At 41.7% G+C, this 17,530-nt stretch overlaps 1 protein-coding gene across 1 annotated transcript in view; it reads right to left on the bottom strand.

Moving 5' to 3' along the window:
• LOC309584566 (transmembrane protein 161B-like) overlaps positions 1 to 17,530 on the bottom strand; it is a gene marked incomplete at its 3' end in the record, with an annotated part of 152,036 nt that overhangs the window by 60,945 nt on the left and 73,561 nt on the right. The window contains exons 3-5 of the mRNA XM_082300648.1: positions 16,856 to 16,936; positions 6,664 to 6,761; positions 1,425 to 1,581 (exon numbers count right to left, since the gene is read on the bottom strand). Of these exons, the coding sequence (XP_082156774.1) occupies positions 1,425 to 1,581; positions 6,664 to 6,761; positions 16,856 to 16,936 (336 nt within the window). The remainder of the gene's footprint in view (positions 1 to 1,424; positions 1,582 to 6,663; positions 6,762 to 16,855; positions 16,937 to 17,530) is intronic.

Below are 17,530 nucleotides of genomic sequence, written 5' to 3'. Positions count from 1 at the left end.
CCCTTCTCCTGTCTTGCTCAAACAGTCACATCTGTCTCAGTGCTTCCTCCTGAGAGATGCTCCAGACCCTTCATCATCTCTGTGGCCCTTCTCTGGACTTTCTCCAGTATGGCCAGGCCTCTCTTGCACTGGGGGGCCCAGAACTGGACACAAGATTCCAGGTGTGGCCTCACCAGCACTGAAAAAATAATGTAGAAGGATCACCTCCCTTGACATGTTGGCAATACTTTGTCTAATGCAGCCCAGGATGCCATTCTCTGTCTTTGCAGCATGGGCACATTGCTGGCTCATGTTCAACTTAGTGCTTACCAGGGCCCCCAGGTCCTTTTCTGCTAAGCTGCTTTGCAACTAGGTGGCCCCCATCATGTGTACTGGTGCATGGGATTATCCCCCCTTCAGGTGCAGGACTTGTCACTTCCCCTTGTTGAACTTCATGAGGTTCCTGTCAGCCCAATTCTGCAGCTTGTTCAGGTCCCTCTGGATAGCAGCATGACCCCTTGGTGTATCAGCCACTCCTCCCAGTTTGGGGATGAGTAAAATGAACTCATCTCAGCCAGACCCAGTACAGGTGTCATCAGCAAACTGGCTGGGGGTACACTCTGCCCCATCATCCAGACCATTAATGAAGATGAACAGGACTGGATCCAGCATTGACTCCTGGGGTACACTGCTAGTCACTGACTTCCAACTAGACTGCGCTGCTATTGATCACCATCCTCTGGGCCCGGCCATTCAACCAGTTTTCAGTCCACCTCACTTTTTGCTTCTCCTGCTCACACATCAATAGCTGGTCTATGAGGATCTTATAGGAGACAGGGTTGAAAGCCTCCCTGAAGTCCAGGTAGACAATATCCAGTGCCCTTGGTGAAGCCATGCTGACTAGTCCTGGTGATTTTCTTGTCCTTCATGTGCCTAGAAATGGTTTCCAGGATTAGTTATTCCATCACTTTCACAGAGGCTGAGGTGAGGCTTAGCAGCCTATTGTTCCCTGGGTCCTCCTTCTTGCCCTTCTCAAAGATAGGAGTGACATTTGCTTTCTTTCAGTCTTAGGCCAGTTCTCCCAACCACCATGTTCGATCAAAGATAATCGAGTGACCTAGCAATGACAACTGCCAGCTCCCTCAGCAGTCGTGGGTGCATCCCATCAGGGCCCATGGACTTACGTATGTCCAGTTTGTTCAAGTATTCATTGACCTGATCCTCTTCCACCAAGGGTACAGCTTCCTTGCTCCAGGCTTTCCTTCTGGTCTCTTCTGCCTGGGATTCCCAAAGGCTGGTCTTCCTAGTAAAGACTTAAGCAAAGGCAATGATAAATACATATTTATTTATTCTGAAAACCAACAATACAGGGATTTATATGAATTTAAGAATGATATAAACTATTTGGAACAGATAGAATGATTTTAAAAAACAGTAAAGGATACACTGCAAAGGCCAAGACAAGCAGACACCATACTACACTGATATTCATTTCTTGTGAGGGCTTCATGATACTGCAATAAGCTTCAGTCACCACATACACAACTGTAGCTGCAACAGTGAAATCCACCAGCCACTGATATTCAGGAAAATAATGCAATGCTGAAAAATACAAGTTTGCAAATCTTTAAAATTACAATTATATTTTTAAGGCAATTACCAACATATACCAAAAGGGGTGACAATTAAAGATTATTTTCAAATAATTGAGGTCTAGATCAGTCTAGATCCAGATTATCCAGGTTAAGAGACAATTGTTTTTTCACTCAGCAACCTCTTGTTTTAACCTGAACTTCACCTCTGTTACCTGATACTGGATTATCACTCAGCAATTTATAAGGTTACAGGGTTTTAGTATTTTATCATCTCAGCTTTTATGCATTAACCTGCTAACTTAAAAAATCATGGCTAATTTAGATCTCAAAATCAAGATTAAAAAAATAGTTATCCACTGAAGTCTAGCTACAATTCTAGATAAGAAGTTTGATTCTCTGTTTAAGACTAAAAGCTCATTGACAATCATGTAATGTACTACATAGAATTGCTTCCTCTTTTTCTTTAAAAAAATCAAACTTAAAACATTGATGGTTTATTCTTCAAGATTTTGATAACATCTCTTGTATACCAGTAACTCATTGTGTAAACACCATCCTAAACATTCTGGGGAACATGCTATGTTCCATGCAGGTTGGGTGATTTAAAAAGAGAGTTTTTCTTTCTCCCATAGATGCTAGGAACTGCAAAGAACAATTCTTGACAATGAAGTGCAGTCTGCTCCTCTGCATTGGGTTTGTGTGACAAGGATTTGGTATGGGGGGAGCTACAGGGGTGGCTTCCCTGAGAAGCTGCTAGATGCTTCCCACATGTTTGACAGAACCAGTGCCAGCCAGCTCCAAGACAGACAAAATTGAGCCCAGGAAGAAGGGAAGGAGTGGGGGGGAAGGTGTTTTAAAATTTGGGTTTATTTCTCATTATCCTACTCTGTTTTGATTGGCAATAAATACAATTAATTTCCTCAAGTCGAGTCTATTTTGCCCATGATGGTAATTGCTGAGTGATGTCTCCCTGTCCTTATCTCGACCCATAAGCCTTTCATTAGTTTTTTTCTCTCCCCTGTTCAGCTTGTTACTGAACAAGTTGTATTTCTTTAAAAAGAAGTCTATGCAGCAGTAGGGGAAAATGTTGGGACCAAATCAACAAGAGGGGAGATTTAATCCGTGAAACACATAGTGGCTGACAGGCAAGCTCTGGGTGATGTCCATGTGTTAGAAAAACAAATTAAAGTTTAGAGCTTGACATGCTTCAGTGCTCTCAGACCTGGCGGAGGAAGTTAACAAAGCCTGGGAGAGAGCGATATTGCTGAGAACTGGACACCAGGAATGCAGACTTTATAGACTACAAGGACATTTTGCAGAAACCAGAGATAAAGAAGAAACTAACAAAGACAATTCAGCAACTGTACTGAAAATCTCCCTATCTGGGAAAAAGATAATGAAAAGACTGAAAATATGTACTAACGAGCATCAGAAGTGAGAAATCATTAACCAATAGAAGAGAGAGTACTAATTAATAAGAGAACTATGTAACTTGTATCCAATGGACACTAATTCCTTTGTTTGCTAAAATGTATAAATAGTTAAAAATTTTGATAACTGATTGTATTGGGTTGACCCTGAGTTGATGGACAGTCTTTAAGACCAATTACGCTTCTCACAATTTACATATTTAAACCGCACAGAAAGGCGGGACTTCTCCTTTTGGTCGGAGCTCGCCTGCTGGGAGGTGGGGGCTCCGGAGCCTCCCGGCCCCGCCGGGCCGGGCCGGGGCCACTGCCCCTTTCCCCCTCTCCCAACGCTGTGGCACGGACCCTGGGTGGCTGGGGGGGGGGGACTGCCTCAGAGCCACAGGCAGCTAAAACCAGCCATGGACTGCTCACAGCTAAACCCACCCAGCGCGGCTTCTGGGGACCGGCGGGTCCCTCTCCTCTCCATGCGGAGCCGGCGGAGTCAGCGGGAGCCGGCAGAGCATCCTGTCTGCAGCCAGCACACTTCGTGCTGAACTGAAGAAGACACCACGCAGCCAGCAGCACAAAGGGAGCGAGGCTTTCCCCACCGTAAAGCCCGAACAAAAACACCCTTCAGCATGGCGGCGTCAGAGTCAGAGAGAAAGAGAAGTGAGCCATGTGGGACGGAGCTGGAAATGGCGACTGGGAGAAAAGAGGGCGGTGCCACGATTCTGGCGCGCAGCTTAAAAGAAACCTTCTTGCATGCCGTGGTAAGAAACTGTAATACCACAAACTGTTTGTCTCTTTAATCCATTTGAAGAACATGGGGGGATGGAGTGTCTTCGTGTGCCTGTGAAGATTGTGAAGAATGCCAATGCCAGGCTATATAGTAGTAAGAGGCTGTTAGAGACTTGTGGCGAAGAAGAGCCTTTGTGTGCAGGCCAAAAGAACTTATCCTTAAAAAGATGAATAACCCCATGTGATGGCCCATGTTTTGCAGTGTGAAAGAACTGTGAGATTTTTCATGGGAGAGATGTTCTACACACAGCAGATTGTTTGTTTCCGGGCGGATCTGCTGTTAGTGGCAGTTTGGGAACCACGTGCAACTGAAGGAAAAACCCTTTTTTCCCTTAAGCATAAGAGAGAGACTTTTCAAGAACTGGAACGCTGACTAACATCCCATGTTCTGTTATCCCTTGTGTGAGCTAGGTAAAAGGAGAGAAGTGCTGGCTGGAGGGGGGGGGGGGGGGGGGGATTTGCTTTGATTTTGTTTTGTTATTGTCTCTTTACTTTTAATTCTATTAGTAATAAAACTCTTTCATTGTACTGCAACTGTTTAAGGTTTGTGCCTGCTTTGCTTTTCTCCTAATTCTTATCTCACAGAAGGAAAACAAGTAAGTAATGAATATTTTGAACCAAAACCACTACATTTAATTGGTGTTTTCTGCCCGGTTTCGAACTCAACCCGCTACACTGATGTACATGATAGGTGGAGCAATTCCCATGTACCTCAGCGCTGAAGAAAGTAATGTTGACTTTCTAACCTAACAGATGGGTTGGAGAGTTTATTTCCTGGGTTTTGGTGACAAGCTGAGGAGGGGAATGACAGAGTGGCTTGGTGGGCACCTGGGGCTAGCCAAGGTCAGCCCACCACACCTTGTCAAACACCATCCTACATCAACGAAGTTAAAAAATCACAGAATATTACTGAGCATCTGTCTTTTGACTACAAGGTATCTGTTGTCAAAAATGTGAAATTGGTTGAACTCAGGTATTTCAATGAAAGTCTAAGATTTATTTTGAAATACCTATTTGGTTAGAGTTAACATATATTTACATATATAACCTTTTTAGGATAAATAAACCCTACACTGTTTCAGTATCTATAAACTGATGCTAGTTTTATTCTTGGGGAGACCCATAAATATTGCTTGAAGCAAATTACACTAATTAAGAATTGCGAATGCTTTGCTTACATGCCAGTTTTAAAAAGCTGTGCATTTCCGTTACAGGTCTTTTCATCACTGTCCTGGATAATTTAAGCTGCAACATCTCCTGCTCAGCATTATGTTTGCTTGCTTGCTTTCTGTCTCTCTCTCTATATTTATGCACACAATGAATGCCTATAAAATGTGGCTAGGAGGAGAATATGTATCACATGTTCTATTGGGTTTGTGTGGCCAGGTTTTGGTAGCGAGGGGGCTACAGGCAGGATGCACCACCACACAAATAGAGCCAATGTCAGCCAGCTCCAAGATGGACCCAACACCGACCAAGGCCAATCCAGTCAGCAATGGCAGTACCACCTCTGTGATAACATATTAAAGAAGGGAAAAAGCTATTGCACAGAAACCATTTCAGCCAGAGAAGAGTGAGAATATGTGAGAGGAACAACTCTGCAGACACCAAGGTCGGTGGAGAAGGAGGGGCAGGAGGTGCTCCAGGCACCAGAGCTGAGTCCATGGAGGAGACCCGTGCTGGAGCAGGTGGATTCCTGAGAGGAGGCTGTGACCCCATGGGTAGTCCATGCTGAAGCAGATTTGTGGCAGGACCTGTAGACCCGTGGAAAGAGGAATCCCCACTGGAGCATTGCACTTGTGACCCTGCAGGGTACCTATGCTGGAGCAGTCCGTTCCTGAATGACTGCACCCTATGGAAGGGACCCACACTGAAGAAATTCATGGAGGACTTTCTCCTGTGGAAGGGGCCCCACGCTGGAGCAGGAGAAGAGTGTGAGGAGTCCTGCCCCTGAGGAGGAAGCAGCAGCAGAAACGTGTAATGAACTGACTGCAACCCCCATTCCCTGTCCCCCTGTGCCACTGGGAAGGAGGAGGGAAAGAATCAGGAATAAATTTAAGCCCAGGAGGAAGGGAGGTATAGGGGGAAGGTGTTTTTAAGATTTAGTTTTATTTGTCATTATCCTACTCTGATTTGATTGGTAACAAATCCGATTAATTTCTCCAAGTCAAGTCTGTTTTGCCCATGATGGCAATTGGTGAGTAATCTTTCCCTGTTCTTATCTTGACCCATGAGCCTTTTGTTATACTTTCTCTCCCCTGTCCAGCTGAGGAGGGGAGGGATAGAGTAGCTTTGGTGGGTACCTGGCATCCAGCCAAGGTCAGCCCACCACGAACAGAAAAATTGGTTGTGTTTAAGGAGTCAAAAATTACTATTTCTTAAAAAAGCCTCAACTTTCAAACAAATGCTGTGCATTTCTGCAGTGTTACTTTTGGTTTCTAAATATTTTACTTCAAAATTTCAGAGGTGTGAGTGAAAGAACTAGGTTTCAGTGCTACAGTGCATTTCCTATTTTAGAAGAGCAGAAAGTATGTTTCAACATCTGCCAGTTACCATTTTCTTGTACAAAGCTATTTTTACATCTGTTTCAAAGACAGTGAGTGATGTGATCCTTTTGGTGTTGTCTCATATTGCTAGGGATGCCTATTGCAGAAGTAGATGTGCTTTATGCTGGATTTCATCTACTTATTTTTCTAATACTGCTATTAAGATGTCACCCATGGAACAACAAAAGATATTTAGGCCTAAATTTTTCTTTCTCACATTCTTTATAATCAGTTGTACTGTTATTCTTTCATTATCTATTGAAAAAATATTCCAGTATTTATTGCAACATCAGGATATATTTGATATAATATGCTGTTGTTTGTATCTATTCTTACCTATAGTGTCCCTTTCAGTCACAGACTTTGTTTCCAGATGAAGATCAATGTCTTTTGGAATGGTTAGGGGCTTGTTTTCAATATGACCATTATATTTTCTGTTAAAAAAAATCCCAAACAAACAATAAAACACACACAGATACAACAAAACTAACTTGTTCATTATATAATAACATTTCAAATTTAAGTAGTATGCAGACCATTTTCCCCCCATGTACAGACATTTTCATCTACCTAGGTAAAAGCATTAATTCAAGTTCAAGTAAGCACATATCTTGAGAAAAAAGCAGGTATGTCAATAATTATTATCTTTACCTTGCAAGCCTCTTAAATACTACTGTGATTACACATATAGGTCTAAATGTCATCTATATGTCCTGAGTATGTATTAGGACAGGATCTGGTGGGCACCATCTACTCCAACATACTAGTTTCCTCTGAAAGCAAGCTTCGCTGTTCAGATAGGAAGGAAGATATAGGGTGTGCTATGAAAATTCCCTTTCCTAACTATTATATCAATCAGTTTTTATAGTATGAAAGTACATTAACTTTGTTTATATATATATATTAGATCACATTATACACTGTGCTGTAATAAGGTAGTGGAATTTTACTGGAGACTTTGGTATTGTTCATGCTCAAGTAAAACAAACTAAAGGACAGCTCAGCCCTGGAAATAAGGACTTTGCTTCTTGAAAGCTCAGAGCTGTCTCATGAAGGATAAAGGATACCCCTGGACAACCGAGATAACACCAGTGCATCCTAGCCCCTCTGACGTGTCTTTGAAACCCTCCCAGAGTTGTCTGGCATCATAGATAAGTAACTATAGCAAGACTGACTCCAGGGATGTCTGGATCAATAGACAACCAGCAAGAACACTGCAGAAATATAGTTGCTTTGCAAAGCTTTCCTATGATTAGTAATCAGTAGTGTGGGTGTTAGTGATTAGTCAAATCATGTTCTACCTGAATGCTTGAAGGGTCTAAGAACCCCGTGTAAAACCACATTCGGGGTGCCCCAATTTGGCCGGGACACCTCATGTGCATGAATAAATATTTACTCTTATAATTCTATACTTTGCATCCTAGCCTCTCTCCTCAGTTGGCATGGGCCAGTTAAGGAATTTTTGTGACAAGTGTTCCAATTGGCTCCCCAGCCTTAACAGTTTATTGATACAACTACAGGTACAATGCAGAACATATCCACCCTGCCATAGAAATACACTGGAGAAAATCAAAGCTAATTTGAGAATTTTCAGTTGAGGTCTAGGCCAGTAGACTAAAAGAGAGCAGTGTTAAAGTCTTTGGATTGAAAGTAAGTAAATGAGTAAGACATACTTGAGAGTGTTGATTTATTGACCATTCACTGGAAATAACAAGAAATAATTGATCTCAGAAGATAATCAAAGTTGTTAGGAAAAAATAAAGATAAAATTTTCAAAATAGAATTGGGTCCTTTTGTCACAATAGGGTGCTTAGCAAGTGTGTCACCTGAGCTGGACTAACCTAGATCCTTGAAAGATCTGTCCTACTAGCCATCAGGCAAAGACAAATTTAAGGTAGTTTTCTAATCTAAAAGGAAACTTGTTTCAATTCACATCCTGCTTATGAAAATAAGCCCAAAAAATGTATCACTGTATTAATTAGCTAGAATTTAAATTACAATTTTAAAAGTAATAGCCCTGCATGCTCTCTTTGGGCAAAACAACAAAGTACACTGTGATACAGAGGCAGGGTTCAAAGCTCTGTTCCAGATTTTAACCACTCCTTCACAGCATGACAGCAATATATAGAAGCTTCATAAAGAATCACACAAAGATCCATTTACTCCTATCAGGCTAGGTGGCTATTTTCTTATACAAAGGGAAAGAATAAGGCAAGCAAAGGTTGATCCTCACACTGCTAAATCCTGCCTGGCTTCCAGCATTTAGCAACTTGAGAATAACCTGAGCCAGGGATTGCAACCCTTGAAACCATCATTTTTAATAAGTGACATGAATTTGTTGAATACCTTTCTAAACCAGTCTGAAATCCGTTGGCCTTCAAAGTATCTTGTAGCAGCATGTTCCACAATTTGTGTCCCAAATTAAAAAAATGCTTAAACCTACTCTTGATTTAATTCAGCATCTCCTTGTATATAACAGGGTAGTAAGTTTATTACTCCCTATCCACCTTCTTGCAAAGCGGATTGTTGGGGTTTTAGGAGCTCTCCTGGTTTTTTTTCTGTTAAAGGAATTTCCCTCATACATGTTGCTAGGGGAACAAATGGCTGGGTACTTAGGAAAAACAAAAGAGCTGGCTTCCTTTTTTTGTTTCACCTGGGTGTTTAGTCAGTCCGTCTCTGGCATTCCGAAAGAGAGGGAGGCTGTTTTCTTTGGCTGCTTTTCCTTCTGCTGGAGAAGCCCTGGGATCCCAAAGCCCGCCTTCCCCGCCCCGCTTGGAGCCGGGCCGTGGTCCCCCTGCCCCGCCGTTGCTTCGAGCCTTCGCTACGTTGTAGCCCTGCTCACCCTGCCTGCCTAGACCTCTGGGGGGTTCCCCGTTTGGATACATTGCGTCTGCCACTCGGGATTTGTGCTTGTCCCTGCCATTCCAGCCTGCCATTCCAGCCTGCTGTTCCCGAGGATCTGGCCGGACACCAGGATCGGCTGCCCAGGGGTTTGTGAAGCTTCTTTGTTCCATCCCTTCCCGGGATCCCAGGCCACCGGTGCCGCGTGCTCCCCGAGCTCGCTCCGGAGCGCCCCCTGCAGCCGCGGGGGAACCAGCGCACCTGCCCTGCTCACCGGGAGCCGCCAGGGCCCCTGCCGGCTGCGAGCGGAACTGTACCCAAGGGGAAAGGGCCTGACAGCCGAGAAGGCTGGGACTGGGTTTGTGATTGTTTGCTGTTAGTACCATAGTTATTGTTGTTTGTTTGACTGGTTATACACATATAGATATATAACAGTAAAGAACTGTTATTCCTATTTCCCACATCTTTGCCTAAAAACCCCTTGATTTCAAAATTATAATAACTCGGAGGGAAGGGGGTTGCATCTGCCATTCCAAGGGAGGCTTCTGCCTTCCTTAGCAGACACCTGTCTTTCAAACCAAGACACGGATACATACCTCTAGCAAAACCGCCCCTCAATCAGTTCCTGGACTAGTAAATCTTAGCCTACTCCTCCTTAAGTGGAAGCTTTACTTCTAGTCATCATTGTTAGCCTTTTCTAGTTCTACTAAATAGTCTTTGAAATACGGTACAAACAAAAGTTTGTCTTATAATATAGAATAGTAAGTTAGATTATGTTTTTTAATTGGGATAATGCTTTTCCTGGTGATCACGCAAAGGACAGCTTTCTTTTGTTCCGTTTGGGTTTTTTAACCCCCTGCTCAGTCTGCGCCAGAGGAGGCAGAGTGTGGCAGACTACACCGTGGATCTCCTGCGCATGTCGTCGGAGTTGAATTAAGGGGGATGACCTTTTGTTACCCCTCTATATTCATGGCCTGGCCAGCGATGTTCCTACAGAGGTAGCCCGAAGGCTGGCGCCAGATGATTTTGCAGGTTGCCACTAAACAAGTGTGATAAACAGCTATTATAGCATTGGCTTTTGCAGGTAGTGAAATGTAAGAAATATTATGTATTAGAATATGTTAGGAAATATTATGTGCAAACATGTTAAGAATAACTTCGCTATGCAGATATTAACTAGTTAACATTATAACTGGGGTCAAAGTTACAAGATGCTAATATAGCTTGAGTTATAAGATACCTATATAATCTGAATCATAACCTTCTATACAATGTAATAGCTAGTATATGGTTACCCGATCGCTTAATGCTTAAATAAATGGAAACGCCAGGAGGATAATTTCAAAAATAGACAAATATAGCTAGATAAGGGAAGCAGCAGGATGTACTAATGAGAAGTGGGCAAAAGTGAAGCCAATAAATCACAAAGTAAAGAATTTAAACCAGTTGGATCTAGAAAGACCTAGGAACACCATAACTGTGCATGCTCCAAAGACAAAGTTGAAAAGTTCAAGATATGAGGAAGACGCGAGCCTTCATCAGAGAAGACCCCCGAATACCCCCACAATCATAATACGCATGCTCTAAAAGGCCGGTTGGGGGAGGGACTATGTTAATCCCTTATAAAAAAATTGTAAATTAGTTCTCAGAAAAAACTATTCATATACATTGTAGTTTATTAATATGCATGATATTAAAGCATATAACTGGGAAGTTTGTGTAAGTGTGCTTGCCTCTGGCTATGAGCTAAGCTGTCCGTTTGCTTTAAATGACCTTTGTCCCCTATTGTCCCTTATTAAATTTATAAAACCCCAAAAAGAGGAGTGGGCTTCGTTTCTCACACAAGCTTCTAAAGCGGAGCAGCTTTTGCACTCGCCTGGTTCTCTCCATCTGGTGTACGATTGTTCCATCGAGATGTTCCCAGACGCTCCTCTCCCTTCGGGCCATATCTGTCCTCTGTCACAGCCAGAGATGGTGGCCTTTGAAAGGAATGAGAGGGAGGTGTCTTTACAAACTGTGAGCCTGCTGGTAGATAAACCCAGATACTGAGAGGTGAAAGAAGCAATGGGAAGAACCATAGATTCCATAGGAATTCCACTAATTGACACAGACTGTTGCTCACCCAAGGCCGTGCTAAATTCCTGGACTTAGAGAAAAAGAACAAAGACACAAAGAAAAAGAAGGGGGGGGGATGCACATTAGAAGGGGATCTGTATTAGGCGATTCGGGAAGTCTATACCTCTCAAGTACCTCGGCCAATGGGGAAAGAGAGAGGGAAGTGCGGCCAGGAAATTAGGATAAAAAGGAAGCTGCGTCCTGAAACACAGGACTCCTTTAACATAAGCACCTTAGTATAAAGTATAGATTAATAAAAGTTAAGTGTTGGCTGCTATGCTCAACCGCAACTGCTTTTGCAAGACAAGAAGCCTAGGCCTGGAAGGGGCTACGATGATAAGTGAATAGGAGATGCTATGCCTAACGCTAACTGCTCTTGAAAAAAAACAAACCCCAGTGGACTAAGATGATAAGGGAAAGGAATGCAAGCTAATGGGTTTGGCTAACTGTTTTTCTGCAAAACAAGGGCTTATCCCCTATGGGCTAAGTGATAAGAAGGAAGATGCATGCTAACTGCTGTTTTAATCACAAATAGAAGAACTGTCTCAAAGGGTAGAAAAATGTAATAAGAGAATAAGAACATAATCAATACACAATTATAAATGAAGTATAACTAATATAGCAACAAAGTGTGTAATAGTAAAATTAAGTGTGTATTAGCAAAATAGGTGTGTGATGAATGCATTAGATAAGAATAGCATGGCGTGTTTGTAACCCTAAGATAAAGAAACCACAAGTTATGTAAGACCCCAGCCTCTTAAGACTAACTTTTAGATAAATGAACAAAAAGGGTGGATGCCGAACTCATAAATGTATAAATAACCTGTGTAAGATGAACATGGTGAGCATGCATATGGAGGTGCAAACCCCTGCATGCTTCCCCTGGCAAGGCCAATAAAGGTGTGCTTTACTTTACAGTACCTTACTGTGGAGTAGATTCCTTTGAATCAGTCTTCCAACAACTTGAGAGACCCCAGGGAAGTGCCCCATGGTCTCTCCCTTTATTCGAATAAAGTTACAGGACTCCTCTGTCTCCTTTTTGGACATAAACCTCTGACATAGTGGATTAATTGTCCAGACACCTTGAAGACATAGGACAGTTTAACCTGAAGTTTTATTCAATACTCCACTTCCCTCCCTTGGTGCCACTATAAATTTTGTAAAGAAGCAGCTTGAGGCCACGTGTGGAGCATCAGGGATCAATATTGCAAATCCCCCCGTCCCTCATTCCTGAGTTGTTGGAGCATTTACAGGGGGCATGCTGGTTTACTAAAGTGTCTTATAATCTCTTTTGTGTTCATCAGGGCAACAAGTGGAAAAGGGCCTTTGTTTGCACATATGGCCATTCTGAGTATTGTGTGATACCTTTTGGCCTCTCTAATGCCCCTGATAACTTTCAGGGCTTTGTCACCAATGTTTTCTGTGACTTGTTGGACAATTATGTCATTGTACATACTCATGACAGTTTACTTGAGGATGTGGGAGGAACATGTTGTTCACTTTCAAGAGGATCTTTCCCAGCTTTGGCTTCATTGCCTTTATGCGAAGCTGAAGTATGCCTTCCTCCAACAGCATATGGACTTCCTGGGTTAGTCAATTGCCCCCGAGGGCATGAGCATAGTCATGAAAAAGACTGATACTCTTCTCTGTTGGCAGTGTCCCCTGGTGGTGTGTGGTGTGCAGTGATTTTTTAGGCTTTGCTAATTTTTAATCGGCATTTTACTTGGAATTTTGCTCAAAAGGTTGCTCCGCTCAGAGCATTGACTCATAAGGGTGTCCCTTTTCAGTGGACACTCAAGGTTCAGGGGGCCTTTGATGACTTGAAGCAGGCATTTACGATGGTCCCATTTTTGGCCCACCCGGATACCAGTCACCCCTTTGTGATGGAGCCAGATGCTTCTGTCCATGCCATCAGGCCAGTACTTTCTCAGTGTCATTCACTGAATGGACAGCTTCATCCTTATGCCTATTTCTCCTGCCAGTCGACTGCCACAGAGAGGAATTACAGTGACTGGGATGAAGAGTTGTTGGCCCTCGTGGAGGCATGTGCTGAGTGGAGGCACCTTCTTGTGGGACCTGCCGAACCCCCTTTGGTTCTGACTGACCATTGAAATTTGGAATATTTTAGGAATCTGAAGTGCTTCTCTCCCAGCTGAATTGTTGGGCAAATTTTCGGTCTCAGTTTCCATTTATTGTCACCTTCAGGCTGGGTAAACAGAATGGCAGGGCAGATGCCCTGGTCTGTCAGGAAGCCTCAGAGGGAGATGCTGAGGCAGATCTGCTACCCTGTCACTTCTCTCTGCAAAATTTTTTTGCTGCTATGCCAGCCAATACCTTAGTTCTGTGCATCAGAACTTGGCTGGTGATCCTTTGGCCATTAGTTTTGGGCAGGGGATACTTCACAGAATTCGCAGGAGAAGGATGGTTGTCTGTATTGTGATGAGGGACTGTATATCCCTGCCAACCCACTGTGCATGTAAGGTCCTTCAGCGCTGTCATGATGCACTGACAGCAGGGCACAGTGGTCATCAGACCTCATCAATCTCTACCACCATCTCCAGTTATGGTCCAGGGCCAGAGAGAATATTGTGTCTGGGCTATTTTGGATTCCAGGATATTCTGGGGTACCTTGCAGTATTTGACTGATTGGGTGGGTCATGACCCAGAGGTTCCTGGGCACCTGTTATCCTGCTAAGTTTGGTCCACTGGAGGATGTGGGCGCACACCCTGGGTGAAGGCAGGAGATAGTGTCAGGGTTATAAAGATGTCCAAATGAGACGATCTGTAAATATTAAGTCTTCAGCTGCCGTTGTTGTGGTATCAGGAGAGCTAATAAAATTGATTAGCAGGCAGAGCTTGGCTTCTCCAAGCTACTGCCTGCAAGACCCTTTGAATCTTATGTCTCTGTCTCTTGTCTTGGGCCTGCCCTGACAAGCAGCTTCTTCAGAGAACAGAGAGGTATATCCACTGAGTGGAACTTAAGGTTATTATACATGTTATTGTTATATTAGCAAAGTAAAGAAAGCAGCATTTAAGTCTCCACATTACCATCCTGATTCCCTTTGAAGTTTCACATCCATCTGTCAATAAAATTTACCTTATTACAAACAACTACATATATATTAAAACTATATTTTCTTGGTTAGATATTTATAGACTATGACAAATACCCCAATCATAGTAATAAAATGACATTAACAGAATTTGACTGTGTAGACATAAAAACATAGCACCACATTTGAAACATTACATGAAAAAGTTTAACAAGTGGAGAAGGACTTAATGCAAATAGGTGATCTGTGATACTGTTTTCTACCAAGATTCACAGTAAATTTTTCCAAGATTACAAAATTTAAGCTCATATGTAAGTACGCATTATCATGCCATACTTTCACACAGCAGAGAGGATATGATTGCCCTGGTGAAAGTGAGAATATGCATGCTTTGGGTGGCAGAAGATTGCCAAGGTTGAGGAAAGGCATTCAGTGTAAACTGCAAATGTTATTTGGTAATGCAACTGTGTTTTCCTGTTGAAGGCTCATATTGGTGAAACATGTAACTTATGTAACTGAAGTTATTTTAAATATGAATAATTATCACTGGTTAAATGCAGAGTTGTGAATTGCAATAGTATTAACAATTTTGCTTCAATTTGTTACAGAAAACTTGGATAAAATTATTTTCTGACTATCAAAGAATATTGTGACAAACATGTAATATTGAAGAATTATATATTAAAGAAAAGGCTTAATTTTTTAGCCCAACGTTTGGGAAATAAGGTTGCTACCCATATAGCTTAAGTAAGAAATTGAAAAAAAAAAGCTTTGATTTTATGATGAACAGGTTATATGTGCAGTTTATGAATTACCACAAAAGTTACAATTTTAAGAGAGCAGTTTATACTGGAATAATAATAAAAAAGAAAAGACCAAAGGAAACCACCTATTTCACCAAAAAGCAAGTCACTGGGTATTTGTTTTAAACATTTTCAGTTCAGAAATCTTGCATAAACATAGCCAGCTCCACCACCTCAAGATCAGTCTTTGTTCTTGCCCCAATAACACTTCTGGTGAGGCTGTTCCAGAGCTTCATGGCTGAAGATAAGAAATCTGTTTCCAGCTTAAGTTGATAGACAGCTATCCTATCCTTCTTGGACTCTTTGTGCTAGGTTAAACAAGGCAAGCTCTTTTTTTAGCCTCTTCTTGTAAGACAGGCTTTCTGCTTCCTGGATCATCCTAGCAGTCATTCTCTTCACCCGTTTGAGTCAATTCATTTTTCTTGAACACGAGCAATCAGAACTGTACACAGTAATCAAGATGAAGTTCTACATTGGTGGTCTTGTGCAACAGGATTAACATTTCCCTCTCTCTACTGGAAATATGTAGCAGGATGCTCTGCCTATGTGGGGGTAAAACAGCTCAAACAATACCCTATTTGCAAAAGTGTTGGATGGAAAAGGGGGAGGTCATGCTGCTTTCAGTGTCAAAGAATGCTGAGACCAGCCTGACTCATCAATCCCAAAGTTAAATATTCTGAGGAAGAACAATGTTTCCTGAACTATAAAAGCCCAGTCCCACTTTTTAACAGTAGGGCCTTCTAACATATCCCTTCTTGGAGTATGTGTGGGGATTCCTCCCTTGAGTGGGGACACCCCTCAAAGTTACTCCTCTAGGCTGAGCAAAAGAGATTTGCCCATGGTCGTTGGTATGGGTAAGTAACATCAATCTCTACTTCATCATTATTTTGCTAGCTTTAATATAATTGTTTCATTATTGCTTCAATAAATAGTGCACTATACTAGTAGTTATAGCTACCTATACTGCATAGTAAATACTTCTGATTAAGATCTTTTAGTCTGATCATTATCACCATCAATTTGAATAAATTATTTATAATACTTATATAAATATATTTGGTTTACCATCCTTAATCCTGCAGGACAAAGTTGTGTAAAGGCTCAATTACACCTATACAATCCTTTAGACATAAACTGTTGACTAAGTCTGCAGTCTAGAATTGGATCCAGCTGCACACAGGGTCCTCTCTGAGGAGTAGTTTAGAAAGTGAGGGGGTCCTTTCTGAACCTCATGACTCAACAGGAGGGCTTCTCTAATTGCCCGTGACAAAATACCTCGCCCAATATATCCTAGGAACCCATTTACCCTTTTCACAGCTGCATAAGAATGGCAGCTCACAGTAATCCTCCGTTCAGCTAATATACTCAAATCTTTCTCATCTTGCTTCAAGCTGAAGAGCTTCAGTTGAATATAAGATTTCCTATTCTCAGTCTTTGAATAGATCCATTAAGAATTTTTTTTGCCATCAAACTAGCAATGTCACAGATGACTTTTGAAGACTGGGAATTACCCAGTTCTGTACAAATTGGGCATGTTAAGCACTCTGTTAAGCCAAAAGAACACAGTTCAGTATAGAGCTGTGGTAATCAAAGCAAGCAGGCCAATTAATTATATGCAAGAAGTTTAAGACTCACACAAATTCAGAGGTTTGCCAGTAAAGTACTTACTTATATGAATTAAAAAACAAAACCAAAAAAGACCACTTAAGTTTTTACCTATCCTTTTTGCTCTTGCTTCTTTGTTTCCCTGCAAAAAGTCTTAGATCTTCTTCAGTAGGATGCCGATACCATTGTAAACTAAGGAAAAAAACAACTCAAGTAAAACAATGTCAGTATGAGCAATTCAGAGTGCTTTTTACAAGTAAAACTATATATCAACACACATACATACACACATTAAACCATGTATTTTGCAGCACCTAACCAAAATACCTTTGTGTTAGAAGTACCAACATTGTCTTAACTGATGAATTACAGCTGAACTTCAACTGTCTCCAGTATAAAAAGGACATGCTCATAATTAGAAAGGTTTGAAACTATCAACATGCCATTCAAGTGAAAGCAATTGTGTTTCTTAAAACACCAATTTTTCAAGTTGTCATCGACTACAGCAAAGACTACCTATTTTGGAAAAAGGTCACTATGTCATTACAATTACTTATGAGAATCATGTTCTAAATGATTTTACTAAGGATAACTACTCTTCTAAAAAGAAAAGTAACTTTAAAAAAATCTGTAACAGCTGTTATGGAATAACCATAACCAGTTTTTTTTCTTACACAGACCAGATCTTAACATCTACATTCCTGTCCTGAAAAACACCACAGTGATATATTCAACTCTTACTAGAAAGAAGAAAAAATGAACAGCACAGATTAAAAATGCATAAAT

Source organism: Coloeus monedula (genome assembly GCF_965178545.1).
Source record: "Coloeus monedula genome assembly, chromosome: W".
Lineage (NCBI taxonomy): Eukaryota > Metazoa > Chordata > Aves > Passeriformes > Corvidae > Coloeus > Coloeus monedula.
This window is presented reverse-complemented; position numbering and strand designations above follow the sequence as displayed.